Source organism: Oncorhynchus gorbuscha, unplaced genomic scaffold (genome assembly GCF_021184085.1).
Source record: "Oncorhynchus gorbuscha isolate QuinsamMale2020 ecotype Even-year unplaced genomic scaffold, OgorEven_v1.0 Un_scaffold_11:::fragment_2:::debris, whole genome shotgun sequence".
NCBI classification, from domain to species: domain Eukaryota; kingdom Metazoa; phylum Chordata; class Actinopteri; order Salmoniformes; family Salmonidae; genus Oncorhynchus; species Oncorhynchus gorbuscha.
The window spans coordinates 1-16,758 of record NW_025744459.1 but is presented as its reverse complement, the minus strand read 5'-3'; the positions used below and the strand labels follow the sequence as shown (position 1 = coordinate 16,758).

Genomic DNA, 16,758 nt, shown 5'->3' with positions numbered 1-16,758 from the left:
AGGTCGCAGTTGTAAACGAGAACTTGTTCTCAACTGGTCTACCTGGTTAAATAAGGGTGAAATACATTTATTTAAAACATTTTTTTTAAATGATCGTACCAGATTCATCGCTATTCATGGGCCAACTGTTTAAGAGTGTTTCCCAAACAAGTACATAGAGAGAACTTTCGCTTAGTGCGTCGTTACACTACGTGCCGGTATTAATGGGATCGAAAGAAAAGCAGCACTGCTCTCGGATCAGCTTTCTCCATTCAAATCTTACCTAACATATGTATTCTACAATACTGACATCAGATCAGCTCTGAGACAGTAATTTCAGAAAGTATTCATACCCCTCAACTTATTCCATATTTTGTTGTGCTAGAGCCTGAATTCAAAATTGATAAAAATAAATTCTCACCCATCTACACACAATATTCCTCAAGCTCTGTCAAGTTGGTTGACAGCCATTTTCAAAGTTATAACTTGGCCACTCAAGAACATTCAATCCCATCTTGGTAAGCAACTCCAGCTTATATTTGGCCTTGTGTTTCAGGTTATTGTCCTGTTGAAAGGTGAAGGTCTCCCAGGTTTTCCTCTAGGATCTTGCCTGTGCATAGCTCCCCTCGGTTTATTTTTAACCTAAAAAAAAGAAATAGTCCTTGCCGATGACAAGCATACACATAACATGATGAAGCCACCACCATGCTTGAAAATATAATGAGTGGTACTCAGTGATGTTTTGGATTTGCTCCAAACATAATGCTTTGTATTAAGGACATAATGTTAATTTCTTTGCCACATACGTTGCAGTTTTCTACTAAGCTATACAGTTAAGGTCATACCTAGGATCATTTAGCTATTTGATTTAGAATTTTAAAACCCCTTGAGGTAACAAAAAAAAAACGATTTGATCATACTGCTGTTTGCCCATACAAATATCAGAGAGATAATACATTTTTTAAATATATTTATTTCACCCCATATTTTGGGCATTAAACAATCCAGAAATAGTGTCTTCAGATAATATTCAGACCCCTTGAGTTTTTCCACATTTTGTTACGTTACAGCTTTATTATAAAATTGTTTCAATTGTTTTCCCCCCTCAATCTACACACGAGCACAAACTACAAAGCAGAAACAGGTTTTTAGAAATGTTTGCTAATTTATAAATAAAATACTGAAATATTCCATTTACATACAGTATCAGTCAAGTTTGGACACCTACTCATTCAAGGCTTTTTCTTTATTTTTACTTTCTTCTACATTGTAGAATAAAAGTGGACATTAAAACTATGAAATAACACATATGGAATCATGAAGTAACCAATAAAAGTAGTATCAAATCAAAAATATATTTTATATTTGAGATACCTCAGAGTAGCCAGGTCATCTGATACAGTACTCCATCACTCTCCTTCTTGGTCAAACTTCCCTTACACAGCCTGGAGGTGTGTTGGGTCATTTTCCTGTTGAAAAACAAATGATAGTACCACTAAGCGCAAACCAGATGGTATGGCGTATCACTGCAGAACACTGTGGTAGCCATGCTGGTTAAGTGTGCCTTGAATTCTAAATAAAATTACTGACAGTGTCACCAGCAAAGCACCCCCACACCTCCTCCTGGGAACCACACATGCGGAGATCATCCATTCACCTGCTCCGGGTCTTACAAAGACACGGCGGTTGGAAGCAAAAATCTCAAATTTGGCCCAAGCAAGTCTCTTCTTCTTATTGGTATCCTTCAGTTGTGGTTTCTTTGCAGAAATTTGACCATGAAGGCCTGATTTACGCAGTCTCCTCTGAACAGTTGTGTCTGTTACTTGAACTATGTAAAGCATTTATTTGGGCTGCAATTTCTGAAGCTGGTAACTGCAATGAACTTATCCTCTGCAGCAGAGGTAGCTCTAGGTCTTCCTATCTTGTGGCGGTCCTCATGAGAGCCAGTTTCATCATAGCGCTTGATGGTTTTTACGAATGCGCATGAAGAAACGTTAAAAGTTCTTTACATTTTCTGAATTGACTGACCATGTCTTCAAGTAATGGACTGTCGTTTCGCTTTGCTTGTTCTTGCCATATGGACTTTTACCAAATATCACCCCTACCTTGTCAAAACACAACTGATTGGCTCAAATGCATTGAAGGAAAGAAATTCCACAAATGTACTTTTAACAAGGCACAGATGTTAATTGAAATGCATTCCAGGTGACTACCTGGTCAGAGTCTTTAGGTGCCTTTTGACAAACTCCAAGTGGGCTGTGATGTACTGGGCGGCAGAGTAGCCTAGTGGTTAGAGCGTTGGACTAGTAACTGGAAGGTTGCAAGTTCAAACCCCCGAGCTGACAAGGTACAAATCTGTTGTTGTGCCCCTGAACAGGCAGTTATAACCCACTGTTCCTAGGCTGTCATTGAAAATAAGAATTTGTTCTTAACTGACTTGCCTAGTTAAATAAATGTATTAAAAAATGTACCTTTTACTGAGGAGTGGCTTCTGTCTGGCCACGCTACCATAAAGGCCTGATTAGTGTTTGCGTCTCCGAGTGCTGCAGAGATGGTTGTCCTTCTGGAAGATTCTCCATTCTCCACAGAGGAATACTAGAGCTCTGGCAGAGTGACCATCGGCTTCTTAGTCACCTCCCTGACGAAGGCCCTTCTCCCCCGATTGCTCATTTTGGCAGTCCTGATCGTTCCAAATTTCTTTCATTTAAGAACGATTGAGGCCACTGTGTTCTCGGGGACCTTCAAATGCTGCAGAAATGTTTTTGTACCATTGCCCTGATGTGTCTCAACACAATCCTGTTCCTGGAGCTCTTTACGGACAATTCCTTTGACCTCATGTCTTGATTTTTGCTGACATGCGAAGTCATCTGTGGAACCTTAGACAGGTGTGTGTCTTTCCAAATCATGTTCAATCAATTAAAATTTACCACAGATGGACTCAAATCAAGTTGTAGGAACATCTCAAGGATGATCCATGTAAAAAGGATGCACCTGAGCTCAATTTCAAGTCTCATAGCAAAGGGTCTGAATACTTAATTAAATAAGGTCTGTTATTTTGTTTTATACATTTGCAAAAATCTCTAAAAACCTGTTTTCGCTTTATTATTATGGTGTAGTGTGTGTAGATCGAGGATGTACTTTTTAAAATCAATTTTTAGGATAAGGTAACAAAACTTTTTGAAGGCATTGTACTTTTTCAACTGTTACCAAGGGACCTTCAGTCAAGTCTTGTATGGCCTGTACATGTTCATTAGTCAATTAGTGTTTAGCCAAAAACGGACGCCACAGACAGGAGTTGGCAGATCGTCTATACCGACTTCAGACGAGTCTCCTGACACTTGTGGAGTCTGACACGCGGGTGTGTGGAAATCGACTGTAGGGGGTTAACCTTTTTGGGATAGTGGACAGCATTTTCACTTTTGGATGAATAAGGTGCCCAGAGTGAACTGCCTCTTACTCTGTCCCAGATGCTAATATATGCATATGATTATTTATAAAACTGTTTGAATGATGTCTGAGAATAACAGAACTCATTTGACAGGCGAAAACCTGAGAAAAATACAACCAGGAAGTGGGAAATCTGAGGTTTGTAGTTTTTCAAAGCTTGGCCTACCGAATACAGTGTCTATGGGGTCAAGTTGCACTTCCTACGGCTTCCACTAGATGTCAACCGTCTTTAGAAACTTGTTTCAGGCTTCTGCTATAAAAGAGAGGGGAATGGGAGCTGAATGAGTCATGGGTCTGGCAGAGTGTCTCAGGTTCGTGACGCACGCTCCCGACAGAGTTAGCTCTCGTTCCAGTGCTTTTCTTCAGACAATGAAATTCTCCGGTTGGAACGTTATTGATGATTTATGTTAAAAACATACTAAAGATAGATTCCATACATTGTTTGACTTGTCACTACGACCTGTAACGGAACTTTTATAGTTTTTGTCTGGACGAAGTGCTCGTGCCTCATGAAGATGGATTATTGGGCTGAACACGCTAACAACAAGTGGCTATTTGGACATAAATGATGGACTTTATGGACCAAATCAGTCATTTATTGTCGAACTGGGATTCCTGGGAGTGCCTTCTGATGAAGATCAAAGGTAAGTGAATATTTATAATGTTATTTCTAACTTCCAACATGGCGGGTATTTCTCTGGCTGGATTGGGCTCTGAGCGCCGTACTCAGATTAAGTTTTATTGAAATCTGACACAGTGGTTGCATTAAGAAGACGTCCATCTTTAATTCTGTGAATAACACTTGTATCTTTTATCAATGTTTATTATGAGTATTTCTGCAAAATCACCGGATGTAACGCACCAATGTAAACAGATTCTTGGATATAAATACGCACATTATCAAACAAAACATACATGTATTGTGTAACATGATGTCCTATGAGTGTCATCTGATGAAGATCATCAAATGTTAGTGATTAATTTTATCTATATATTTCTGCTTTTTGTGACTCCTATCATTGGCTGGAAAAATGGCTGTGTGTTTTTTTGACTTGGCTATGACCTAACAATCATATGTTGTGCTTAATTTGTAAAGCCTTTTTGAAATTGGACATGATGGGTTAATTAACAAGATGCTTATCTTTCATTTGCTGTATTGGACTTAATGTGTGAACGTTACATATTTCTAAAAACATATTTTTGAATTTCGCGCGCTGCTTTGTCAGCGGATTGTTGTCGAGGGGTTCCGCTAGTGGAACGCCTGCCCTAGAAAAGTTAACAGTATTTCTGCACACAGAGTGAGTCCATACAGCTTATTATGTCACTTAAAACCTCTTAAGGCTAAGTGTGACGTAGCCAACAGGAAATGGAAATGTGCAACGCCAAATGCTAATAGTACTCGCTAAAACTCAAACTTTCATTAACACACACATGCAGGGTACTCCATTACGAAATACCTGAAGGGGACGAAAACAAATAAATTAGCATAGCCGGCTCTACACAAAAACGCAGAAATAAAATATAAAACATTCATTACCTTTGACGAGCTTCTTTGTTGGCACTCCAATATGTCCCATAAACATCACAATTGGGTCTTTTTTTCGATTAAATCCGTCCACGTATACCCAAAATGTCCATTTATGAAGCCCGTCTGATCCAGGAAAAAACAGCTTTCCAAAACACGTCAATTTTTTTTAATTAAAAAAGTTGCCTATAAACTTAGCCAAAACACTTCAAACTACTTTTGTAATCCAACTTTAGGTATTAGTAAACGTTAGTAATCGATCAAATTGATCACGGGGCGATCTGTATTCCATAGCAGCAGGTCTTGAAATCATGTTCGATATTCTCTCTTTCATAACTTCCTCCGGTGTACCCGATGACAGGAAGTGTCTATTCTTCATTTCACCAAGGATTAACTTCAACCCAATTGCCAAGACTGGCGACATCGTGTGGAAGCTGTAGGAATTGTAAACTGGGCGCTATCTATTTTCACTTGCCATAGACAATACAGAGAACTGGTGGAGTTTTTGTTTTTGGTGAACATTTTTCCTTGGGGTTTTGCCTGCTACACACGTTCTGATATAGTTACAGACATGATTTAACCCGTTTTAGAAACTTCTGAGTGTTTTCTATCCACACATACTAATCATATGCATATACTATATTCCTGGCATGAGTAGCAGGACGTTGAAATTTTGCGCAATTTTTAACAAAAAGTTGAAAAATGACCCGATCTTTAAGAGGTTAAGCACTTTTTTACAACTGAACTTATTTAGGCTTGTCAAAACAAAGGGTTTAAATACCTGACTCAAGACATTTCTTAAAATATTATTCCACTCTGACATTATGGAGGGTATTGTGTGTAGGCCAGTGACACAATCTCAATTTAATAAATGTTTTATTCGGGCTGTAACAAAACATTCTAAATGCTTACTCTATAATAATACACTAAATCAAGATGGCACATTACACATCATGAAATATATTGAGCCAAAAATGACAAACAGCCTAGAACTGGCAAATAGAATGCAATTGAATGAACATATAATTGACTTCAATGTGATTTTAATACAGGCCTACGTAGCCCATTTATCTTTTGCAGTCATCTCTGTTTTCACTTCAAACTATTTTATTCTTTACTTGTTTGTAACAATTGCAAAGAAATTGGCAACGTTGTATTTGTAGTCAACTTCGTTCTGAAGTTATCGGCGGTCACAGCGTAACAGAAAACTTAATTATGTGTTTAGCTGAGCTCTTCTGTGTATAAAGTGACTGGGAAGGGCAAAAAAAGCATCTAAGGCAGTCAGTAAATAAACGTTTTCAAGTACAACTTTAGTAATAATGGTTTTGGGAAACAACCGAAGATGGTAAGACGGTTCTAGCAATGATCTTAATGCTATGAAGGCTTTGGGAAACGAGTCCCAAGACCCTGGTCAAAAGTAGTGCATTATATAGGGAATAAGGTGCCACTTGAGAGACACACAGGGAAAAAAACATGAACCACACTCTTACATCAAGGTGATGGGCAAGGAATCGTTTTACAAACCTAGCTCGCCGAAACCATATGAACCAAGTTCCACTGAGCTGAACGTCAGTCAGATTGCATATATCTATAGCAGGTGCTAGCTGCTAGCTTGCTGTAGAAGTGAGAGCCCACGCCAATCAGCAGGCTAATGAGCACTATGGCACCCTGCTGAGCTGACCCTCCACTCTCTGTGCTGGGCTGCCTGCGTCTGTCTGGAGGGCGAGTCCAGGCCAAGCAGCCAGCCAGAAGACAGTCAGGCCAGAACCTGAGTGCTAAGCCTCAGGGGAATCCCTCAGATGACCACTAATAGCTATGTGAGAGTAGAGATGAGTGGAGGCAGGTCCAGTGTCAGACACCCCTAGTAACGGCCCCGCCTGGCCATACGGATCGTCCTCTGGGAGTCTAGACATACAGCCACTCCTCTACACCCAGAGGGACAGGAATGGCAGCTCGCTATGGCTGATATTTCAAAAGCAAAAAAGGGCAGCTTCCTCTATTGCACACATGCAGTTGAAGCCGGAAGTCACTAAACTATTTTTTCAACCACTCCACAAATTTTTTGTGAACAAACTATAGTTTTGGCAAGCTGGTTAGGATATCTACTTTGTGCATGACAAGTAATTTTTCCAACAATTGTTTAAAGACTTTATCTCAAAGGTTATTTCACTTACCTCACCATATCACAATTCCAGTGGGTCAGAAGCTTACATACACTTAGTTGTCTGCCTTTAAACAGCTTGGGAAAAACCCAGAAAATGCTTTAGAAGCTTCTGATAGGCTAATTTACACAATTTGAGTACCTGTGGATGCATTTCAAGGCCTACCTTCAAACTCAGTGCCTCTTTGCTTGACATCATGGGAAAATCAAAAGAAATTAGCCAAAAAGGCAGAAAAAAAATGTGTAGACCTCCACAAGTCTAGTTCATCCAGCAATTTCCAAACCCCTGAAGGTACCACATTCATCTGTACAAACAATAGTATAAGTAGTAAAAGTATAAACACCATGGGACCACGCAGCCATCATACCACTAAGGAAGGAGATGTGTTCTGTCTCCTAGAGATGAACATACTTTGGTACGAAAAGAGCAAATCAATCCCAGAACATCAACAAAGGACCTTATGAAGATGCTGTAGGAAACCGGTACAAAAGTATCTATATCCACAGTAAAACGAGTCCTATATCGACATCACCTGAAAGGCCTCTCAGCAAGGAAGAAGCCACTGCTCCCAAACCGCCATAAAAAAGCCAGACTACAGTTTGCAACTGCACATGAGGACAAAGATTGTACTTTTTGGAGAAATGTCCTCTGGCCTGATGAAACAAAAATAGATCTGTTTGGCCATAATGACCATCATTATGTTTGGAGGAAAAGGGACAAGGCTTGCAAGCCAAAGAACACCATCCAAACAGTGAAGCACGGCAGCATCATGTTGTAGAGGTGCTTTGCTGCAAGAGGGACTGGAGCATTTCACAAAATAGATGGCATCATGAGGGAGGGAAAAATTATGTGGATATATTGAAGCAACATCTCAAGACATCAGTTAAAGCTTGGTCACAAATGGGTCTTCCAAATGGACAATAACCCCAAGCATATTTCCAAAGTTGTGGCAAAATGGCTTAAGGACAACAAAGTCAAGGTAATTGGAGTGGCCATCACAAAGCCCTGACCTCAATTCTACAGAAAATGTGTGGGCAGAACTGAAAGTGTGTGCGAGCAAGGAGGCCTACATACCTGACTCAGTTACACCAGCTGTCAGGAGGAATTCACCCAACTTATTGTGGGAAGCTTGTGGAAGATTACCCGAAACATTTGACCCAAGACAAACAATTTAAAGACAATGGTACCAAATTCCACATGAGTATGTAAACTTCTAACCCACTGAGAATGTCATGAAAGAAATAAAAGCTGAAATAAATGATTCTCTGCTATTATGACATTTCACATTCTTAAAATAAAGTGGTGATCCTAACTGACCTAAAACAGGGAATTTTTTACTAAGATTAATGTTAGGAATTGTGAAAAACAGAGTTTAATATATGTAGGTGTATGTAAACTTCCGACTTCAACTGTACATGCATACATGCTAAACACCACATTTTTACATTTAAAAAAAGAAGATGTATGAATGACAGTAAGAAAGTGACAGACAGTTCAGTAATGCTAGCGGTGCCGCAGTGTTTAGGCTCACCTCTTGCCCTTGGCCTGTCCCTTGTCTTTGTTGGAGCCCTTGGCAGGGGCAGTGACCAGGCCCTGTGGGGCATCCCTCAGGCCGAAGCTCTTGGCGGCGTGGCCCAGGTGCAGGGCTTTGATATGGAAGATGTGCTTCATGTTAGATGGGTAGGCAGTGTACGCCCGTAGGAAGGACTGCAAGGCTAAAGCAACAGAGGAAAGCGATGAGTGAACGTCACTAAAACGAGGACCACAAAACAGGAGTTTAAACCAGTCAACCAGACAAACTGTTAGTGAGAATATCATTCTCTCAAAATGAGGAAGCCGTTCTTTTGATTCTGTACCCAAACTTTCCTGCTATATACAATATAATGTCAATGATCATGTTAAACATAGAATTCTTCGCTTTTTTTGTCCGTTTAACCCAGCAATGTTGGGTGAAGTTTGTTTGTAACGCATGGTGATTATGCATTTAACTTGAATTTATTAAATTTTTTACCCATGCTTAAATCTTTTTTTTTGTGTTATTCCCAAACTATTTGATTTTCTTTAATGTTAGGATTCTATTTTTAAAATGGAAAGGGGGAGGTGCCATACTATCCCTCTCCCGCAGTTTTCCTTTGTCTTTAAACTCTCATCTTATTGTCTTTTCTTCTGTGCAAATTTTAAACAAATTTAACACACCTCTCTTGGCTGCTTGGACAGAGTTGTTATCGTTATGGACAACGTTCTCAAACTCCGTCTGTAGGACAGTTGCTCTTTCCTGCACCTCCTGCTCCGGAGCCCCGGAAGACTTCTACAGACACACACAGGTGCACAACACACACAAGTTATGTGGATTGAACTGACCAGAAGGAGAGCACTTTTAACATTGGTGAAAGCTCAATATAGTCTTATAAGTATAAAATGTGTTGAGCTTGTTGCTACCTCACCTTGCCGTCATACTTTCCCCTGACTTTGAAGCGGTCGTCAAGCATTAGCGTTGACAGAATCATCTCCATCTTCATCTCAGACAGGCTGGAGGAACAGTTGACAACAGGGGTGTATTCATTAGTGCACTGTGCAAACCGTAGAAAACCGTTTTGATGCAGAAAACATTTGAAAACAAAAACAAGAGTTTCTTATTGGACAAATTCAGGTAGGTCCATTCCATTTTTTGGCCCCTATGGTTACATTTGCTTCCTAGTGAATACACCCCAGACACCCTGAGTTCCACTGTGGACTGCTTTCAAAAAACTACCAAGTAAGTACATTTGGGGAAATTCAAACATTGTGACATAGCCTCAAACGGGTGCTTGTTCTAAAGACACAAAGTAGTGAGACTTTTGAAGTATGACTTTCTATTGGATCTCTCCGGATGTCTTACTCCCTCGTCCTAAACCCTTTTAATAAACCTATAGCACAGTGGTTCCCAAACTGTGGGTTCGGCAGGAGGCCACAAACCACAATGTCTTTATTGATCTGGGAGGCCAATGGCCTTTTTGAAATGTTAGCCCATTTCAAACAAACTCCTGTGCGTGTACATATCACATGAATATACATTAGACATGGCAAAATGTACAGAATTGCATGAACATTTGCTTAACCATTTTTCTTTGCGCCCCATGACAAAATGTGTAGAATTGCAGGAAATACACTTTAAACCTGCTAAAAACTCTCCGCCAACAAGAGGGGTGTGAACAGTTTGTGTCATGAACAGTGCTTGTGCCCATAAAAATAGATGTGGGGTGCGGTATGTTCCGCAGTGGCGGTGTGATTAGTCTAGTCCTGATAGGCACGTGACCATAGAGGGTGACAGCTCTGGCTGGCTCTGCTCAGTGGCCGTCAGTGCTCCCCTTCACAGAGATTGAGCTGCCCTGACGATTCAGCCCGGGCTACACTAAGAGCTTGGGAATGAAGCATTAGTGTGTGTGTGTGTATGAGAACAGGACTGGGAGAGAAAAGTGTTTCACGGTCTTATATGGAGCATAGAAAAGTACAAATAAGACTAACTTTAGAGTTGGAGACGCAGACAGACTGTGTGGAGATGTGTCACACAACCATAAAAAGGTTGTGAACATGGCAACACGGGTTAGAGAAGGGATGTTGAGTGATCATCCACAGACCTACCTGATATTGTGATTTGCTAGAGAAGTGACATAGGACATTTCAGCAGGGGTGAGAAAGAGAAGGCTGCTTCCCTTAGCTCCTATACGGGCAGTTCGCCCGACGCGGTGCACGTACTCTGCTGGAGTGGTTGGAGGGTTGTACTGAAACACACACACACACAAATTACTAATTTAAATTCAAATATCTGACATTTCACTTGGAAACCCTCTATGGACAGTAATGTCATGTTCTTATATTATAATTTTACCTGTACAATCCATGTCACCTGAGGCATGTCAAGTCCACGTGCTGCAACATCCTGGAGAAAAAAATAAAAAATAATGATTTTGATGTCGTGGACCTCCCAATGCAAGGCTGAAACCAACCCTCTGACTTTTAGGTAAGATTTAATAAGTAGGTAAGAAGTAGTACATTTTCCTGGTCAAATGTGTGCACGCACAGGAGTTTGTTTGAAATGGGCTAACATTTCAAAAAGGCCATTGTCTTTATTGGTCTGGGAGGCCATTGTGGTTTGTGGCCAGCTACACTGCTGTAGCGTATAATATAAATAAATAGCTGATATTGGAGTGCTAGGAAGAGGGAAGATGCTGCATGGAGCTCTGGGCCTTCGGTTGCCAGTGGCAGGGCCAGGATGAGCTGTGTATTGGCCGGGCACACTGGACTGCCTAGGGAGGGGTGGAGTAGCGATGCCGGCCTGGCCAGCCAGTACAGATGGAGGCCAGTGCTGGGCCCTGCCAAGCCTGTCAGACGGATTAGAACCACTTATTCATTCAGCCTTGTCATTTAGCATTAAGGGTTCTCTCATTCACACACATTTAATTTCCCCAAAATGAAGTTGTCATTGTGGATATTGTTTTGACACCGTGGGACGGTGTGCCTCAGTGGCTGGTTGAAGGAATGCAAGTCCAAACGAATGGCAAAGGACAAATATCTAGAAACTAAGCAATTGAATTGAATGACCAATCAATCAAGTAGTGAAGGAGATTGGGGGGGGGGGGGTAAGAAACAGAGAGAGGGAGAGAGGGGTGTAAGGAAGGATGACAAGAACTGGCCATGCAACCTTTCACATCAAGTGAAAATGATTTTGAGAGGCAACAGTTCTGGTTTTAAGTCCATGGCAAGCTCAGTTGCCTAGCGAACTTTTTAGCAAAATGCCAAAGCTAATGGAAAGAGAAGCTGGGCTGGTTCCCGCAGGGCAGGGATATTCTGTATTTTTCTTCCAGCAAACGGGCTGATACTCAGGCCACTCACTGCCTGGGACCCAGGGCTACACAATTTAGACCTGGTACGACAGTCATTATTTAATCTAACTGTTTCCCTCAACCCGCAGGAAGATATCCGGCGTCATTTAGGCCCAGGCAGTGTCTCAAACGTTGAACTGGCTTACCGTACAGAGCAGAATTCCAGTCTTGCAGAGAGAGAACTCTTGAAAAACGTCTGTCCTTTCCTGTTAAAAATAAAGTTTGTTGTTTAATTTTGTACAGGCAAAAAATTATTTGACCATATAAGACAACACCAAAATCCATAAAGGGTATTTGTGGAGGACAATCTGTTTGAGGTGCAATAACAGCTGTGTCACCTGCCATCCTCGTCACAGGAGCAGTTGTAAGGGGCCCAAGCCTGTGCACTCCTATTCCCAAACACATCCATAATAACTGTCCGAATCCCAAATGGCATCCTATCCCCAACATAGTGCACTACTTTTGACCAAAGCAGTGCACTATATACGTAATAGGGTGCCATTTGAGACGTAGATCCAGCCTCGATGACAGCCTCTGCCGTCCATACTGCCATTCCTCTTTAATATATAACCAGAGCTTGTGCCCACTGCCCATCTCCAGTCCCACGCCCCCAGAGGTGCCATATGGGCAGCCCCCGTTGACTGTCATTAGCGGCCCTGGGACAGGGGTGAACACTGGGCAGGGCATTAGCCCTCAGCTCCTCCCCGGGTACAGCCACAGGGCATGGCCTGGTGACTGCCACACTACACCAGCTGGTTAGTGGCAACACAGGGCATGGTATAGCCACTCTCTGACCCTGACTAAAAGCAGCCTTCATTGGAAAGACTGTGCTGCTGCTCCAGAGAAGGCCCTGGAAGTGATGCCTGTGTAACACAAATGTAAAAAAAAGTCCTGTACTAACATGCAACAGTCACATGGGTACATGGTAGGTTAAAAAAGTAGGTTCTCACCTCCTGCTTCATGTTGCCGTGGAGACGGAAGAAGCTGAGCGGAGGCTGCTGTTTGGCTTTTGGCCCAGAGAGCACGGCGTTGAAAAGGTTCAGCAGGAACTCCACTGCCTCACAACTCGACACAAACACAATTATCTTGTGACCCTTCTCAAACTGCAGGGGTGAGAGGATAAACACAGCCATAATATAAAATGGGACAATGTGCATATCCTTTACTTTAGGAATGCAAATTTCAGTCACTTTTGCTGCCGAATAAAAAAATATCATTAACCGGTTAACAAACAGTAAAAAAAAATCTAAACAGTAAAACGACATGACCAACAGAAAAATACTATTAGAGATCTGTATATAATGACGAGACGCTTATTTATCCGCCCTAACAGTGTTAAAAGGCTTGAAGGCAGGCGACATAGAAACGCATTGGGCTTATTTTGGACAGATTTTGGCGAGAGTGAAACCTCTCGCTTCGCCTCTTGCTCTCTGATACTAGGCACGCACACAAGGACCGGACAGTTTCCCTTACGAGCTTAATGGAAACATGCGCCAAAAGCAAGCCTATTGTCTTATCAGTGAAAATTGAATAGACAATTATTGAACATGTAACTCCTGTAATGAAGCAGTGGCAAAAATATATACACAGTGTATATATATATTTTTTAAAAAGGCATTCAAACATTTGCCAAAATGCAATTCGGGGGAAAACACCACTTGAAACAGCACACCTAATGCGAGCGGTTCCATATGTGACAGAGGAAAATCTCTGTAAGAAACTTAGAAAGAGGGGTGCATAGTAAGTATAACAACTAGGATGCGTTGGTAATATGACTAAGATTGGGCATTTGACTTCTGGGAAACGAAAGTTATGAAAACCAATAGAACAGGAGAGAAACACGCAATTTAATTTAGAATCGTTGCACAGTGACTGGGCTTACGAAAAGCAAGTTCCACTCCACTGAGGATCTAATCTTACGCGGTCTGACATGTGGTAGGATATTCCACTCCTCAAACTAGGATCTGTATGCTGTGCACGTGTCATAAGATGCATGAGGACTAACGAAAATACACACGCGCCAATTCAATTCCACTAAATTATGCAAATTAGCCTTTAGACCAATAAGCACGACTGGTCAAATGTCATTTTCAGAAGCTAACCGATTAACATCCCTACTTAGTTTCCCAGAATGGTAAGACTAATTGAGCTCCCTAATTTAACACAAACAATAAGATAGGTTGATATTTGGGGGTTGGCTATCTGCATGTGGACTGTGCATTCTGGGCAGAAGTTTCTCCCAGGCACAGATCTAGGACCACCTTCACATCCCACAAGCCTAATCTCAATCTTTAGTGAGAGAAAAGCTAAAACTGACCCAAGATCAGATCAGCATCTAGGGAAAACTTCACCCAATACCAGACCCTGCTTGCCTTGCACTTGGACAGGATGAAGGCTGCCAGGCAGACCAGCCTTAGTTTGCTGGGAACCACCACCATGTGCTGCTGCAGCATCTCGGGAACAGCAAAGCGGTCCGACTTGCCCTGGACTGTGGTGGGGTCCGGAGTTAGATTGTTGATCCCCTCAGAGTTCTCTCCCACCTGGATACTGACCGGCTCCTTCATGCTGATCGCAGCTAACCGGGATAAGCCTGCCAACACAACATTAATTAGAACAGTGAGGTAAATCGAGAGACAATCTCAATTTAATTCATTTTAAATTCAGCCTGTAACAACAAAATGTGGAATAAGTGAAGGGGTATGAATAGTCTGAAGGCACTGTACACGCATCTCTATGCCAGGCACACAGTGTTAGTGGTGTCCTACACCATCTTGTAAAATAGCATACAAAATGTACAATGCAAAGTCCATTGTCACTCCCTAAATATGTACAGTTGACGTCGGAAGTTTACATACACTAAGGTTGGAGTCATTAAAACTCGTTTTTCAACCACTCCACACATTTCTCGTTAATAAACTATAGTTTTGGCAAGTCGGTTAGGACATCTACTTTGTGCAAGACAAGTAATTTTTCCAAGAATTGTTTACAGACAGAATATTTCGCTTATAATTCACTGTAACCCAATTCCAGCGGTCAGTGTGCCTTTAAACAGCTTGGAAAATTCCATGGCTTTAGAAGCTTCTGATTGACTCAAATGATGTCAGCCTACTGGAGGTGAACCTGTGGATGTATTTCAAGGCCTACCTTCAAACTCAGTGCCTCTGACATCATGGGAAAATCAAAAGAAATCAGCCAAGACTTCAGGATAAAAAATTTTAAAAAACTGTAGACTTCCACAAGTCTGGTTCATCCTTGGGAGCAATTTCCAAACGCCTGAAGGTACCATGTTCATCTGTACAAACAATAGTACGCAAGTATAAACACCATGGGACCATGCAGCAGTCATAGCGCTCAGGTAGGAGACGCGTTCTGTCTCCTAGAGACGAACATACTTTGGTGCGAAAAGAGCAAATCAATCCCAGTACAACGGCAAAGGACCTTGTGAAGATGCTGAGGAAACAGGTACAAAAGTATCTATATCCACAGTAAAACGAGTCCTATATCGACATAACCTGAAAGGCCGCTCAGCAAGGAAGAAGCTACTGCTCCAAAACAGTCATGAAAAAGCTAGACTACGATTTGCAACTGCACATGGGGACAAAGACCGTACTTTTTGGAGCAATGTTCTCTGGTCTGATGAAACAAAAATATAACTGTATGGCCAAAATGACCATAGTTATGTTTCGAGGAAAAGGGGGAGGTTGCAAGCCAAAAAACACTATCCCAACCGTGAAGCACGAGGGTGGCAGCATCATGTTGTGAGGGTGCTTTGCTGCAGGAGGGACTGGTGCACTTCAGAAAATAGATGGCTTCATGGGGGAGAAAAATTACGTGGATATATTGAAGCAACATCTCAAGACATCAGTCAGGAAGTTAAATCTTGGTTGTAAATGAGTCTTCCAAAATGGACAAGCATACTTCCAAAGTTGTGGCAAAATGGCTTAAGGTCAGCAAAGTCAAGGTGTTGGAGTGGCCATCACATGGCCCTGACCTCAATCCTACAGAAAATTTGTGGGCAGAAATTAAAAAGAGTGTGTGAGCAAGGAGGTCTACTAACCTGACTCAGTTACACCAGCTTTGTCAGGAGGAATGGACTAAATTCACCCAACTTATTGCGTGAAGCTTGTGGAAGGCTACCCAAAATGTTTGACCCAAGTTGAACTATTTGAAAAGGCAATGCTATTAAATACTAACTGAATGTATGTAAACTTCTGACCAACTGGGAATGTGATGAAAGAAATAAAAGCTGATAAATAATTTTTCCAACTATTATTCTGACATTTCACATTCATAAAATAAAGTGGTGATCCTAACTGATTTAAGACAGGGAATGGAATTTTTACTAGGATTAAATGTCAGGAATTGTGAAAAACCAACATTTAAACTAAATGCCTCCAAAATATTTTTGGGGGTCAGTATGGTGTGTGTGTGTGTATGTGACAGGTTAAAGGAAATATTCATAGCCTGTTATACATTAAAAAGTATTAGTAAGTTCATAGTATGTGAGGATCTTAAAACAGCTAAAGTTAAAAAGATCATGCATTCAGTATTAGTTGATAGAGATTGATAATTCATATAATTGTGTTAAAGTTCAAATCCGTCAAGTGTACAAAGGGTACGAATTGTGAGAGGAATGTGTAAACGTTATATTGATTACTTTATTTTGTGGTGCCTAATGGAAGGGTAAAAATGTTAATCTGTGATCTCCTAAATGCTCTTAATCCATGAGTCTAAGATCGATTGCTCTGGTCTCCACCCAAGTTCCCAGGGAAATCTCATTCTC

The 16,758-nt window shown here is 41.3% G+C and overlaps 1 protein-coding gene across 3 annotated transcripts in view; it reads right to left on the bottom strand.

Annotated features, from left to right (window-relative positions):
* LOC124016896 (probable ATP-dependent RNA helicase DDX31) overlaps window positions 1-14,565 on the bottom strand; it is a gene marked incomplete at its 5' end in the record, with an annotated part of 39,306 nt that extends 24,741 nt beyond the window's left edge. Inside the window, 10 exon segments of one of the 3 annotated variants that reach the window (XM_046332237.1) lie at window positions 487-621; window positions 1,354-1,448; window positions 8,645-8,828; window positions 9,310-9,421; window positions 9,558-9,642; window positions 10,735-10,874; window positions 10,982-11,032; window positions 12,122-12,181; window positions 12,926-13,078; window positions 14,348-14,565. In XM_046332237.1, coding sequence (XP_046188193.1) covers window positions 1,355-1,448; window positions 8,645-8,828; window positions 9,310-9,421; window positions 9,558-9,642; window positions 10,735-10,874; window positions 10,982-11,032; window positions 12,122-12,181; window positions 12,926-13,078; window positions 14,348-14,565 — 1,097 coding nt within the window. 3 annotated transcript variants of the gene reach the window in all.
* Between the last annotated feature and the right edge of the window lie 2,193 nt (window positions 14,566-16,758).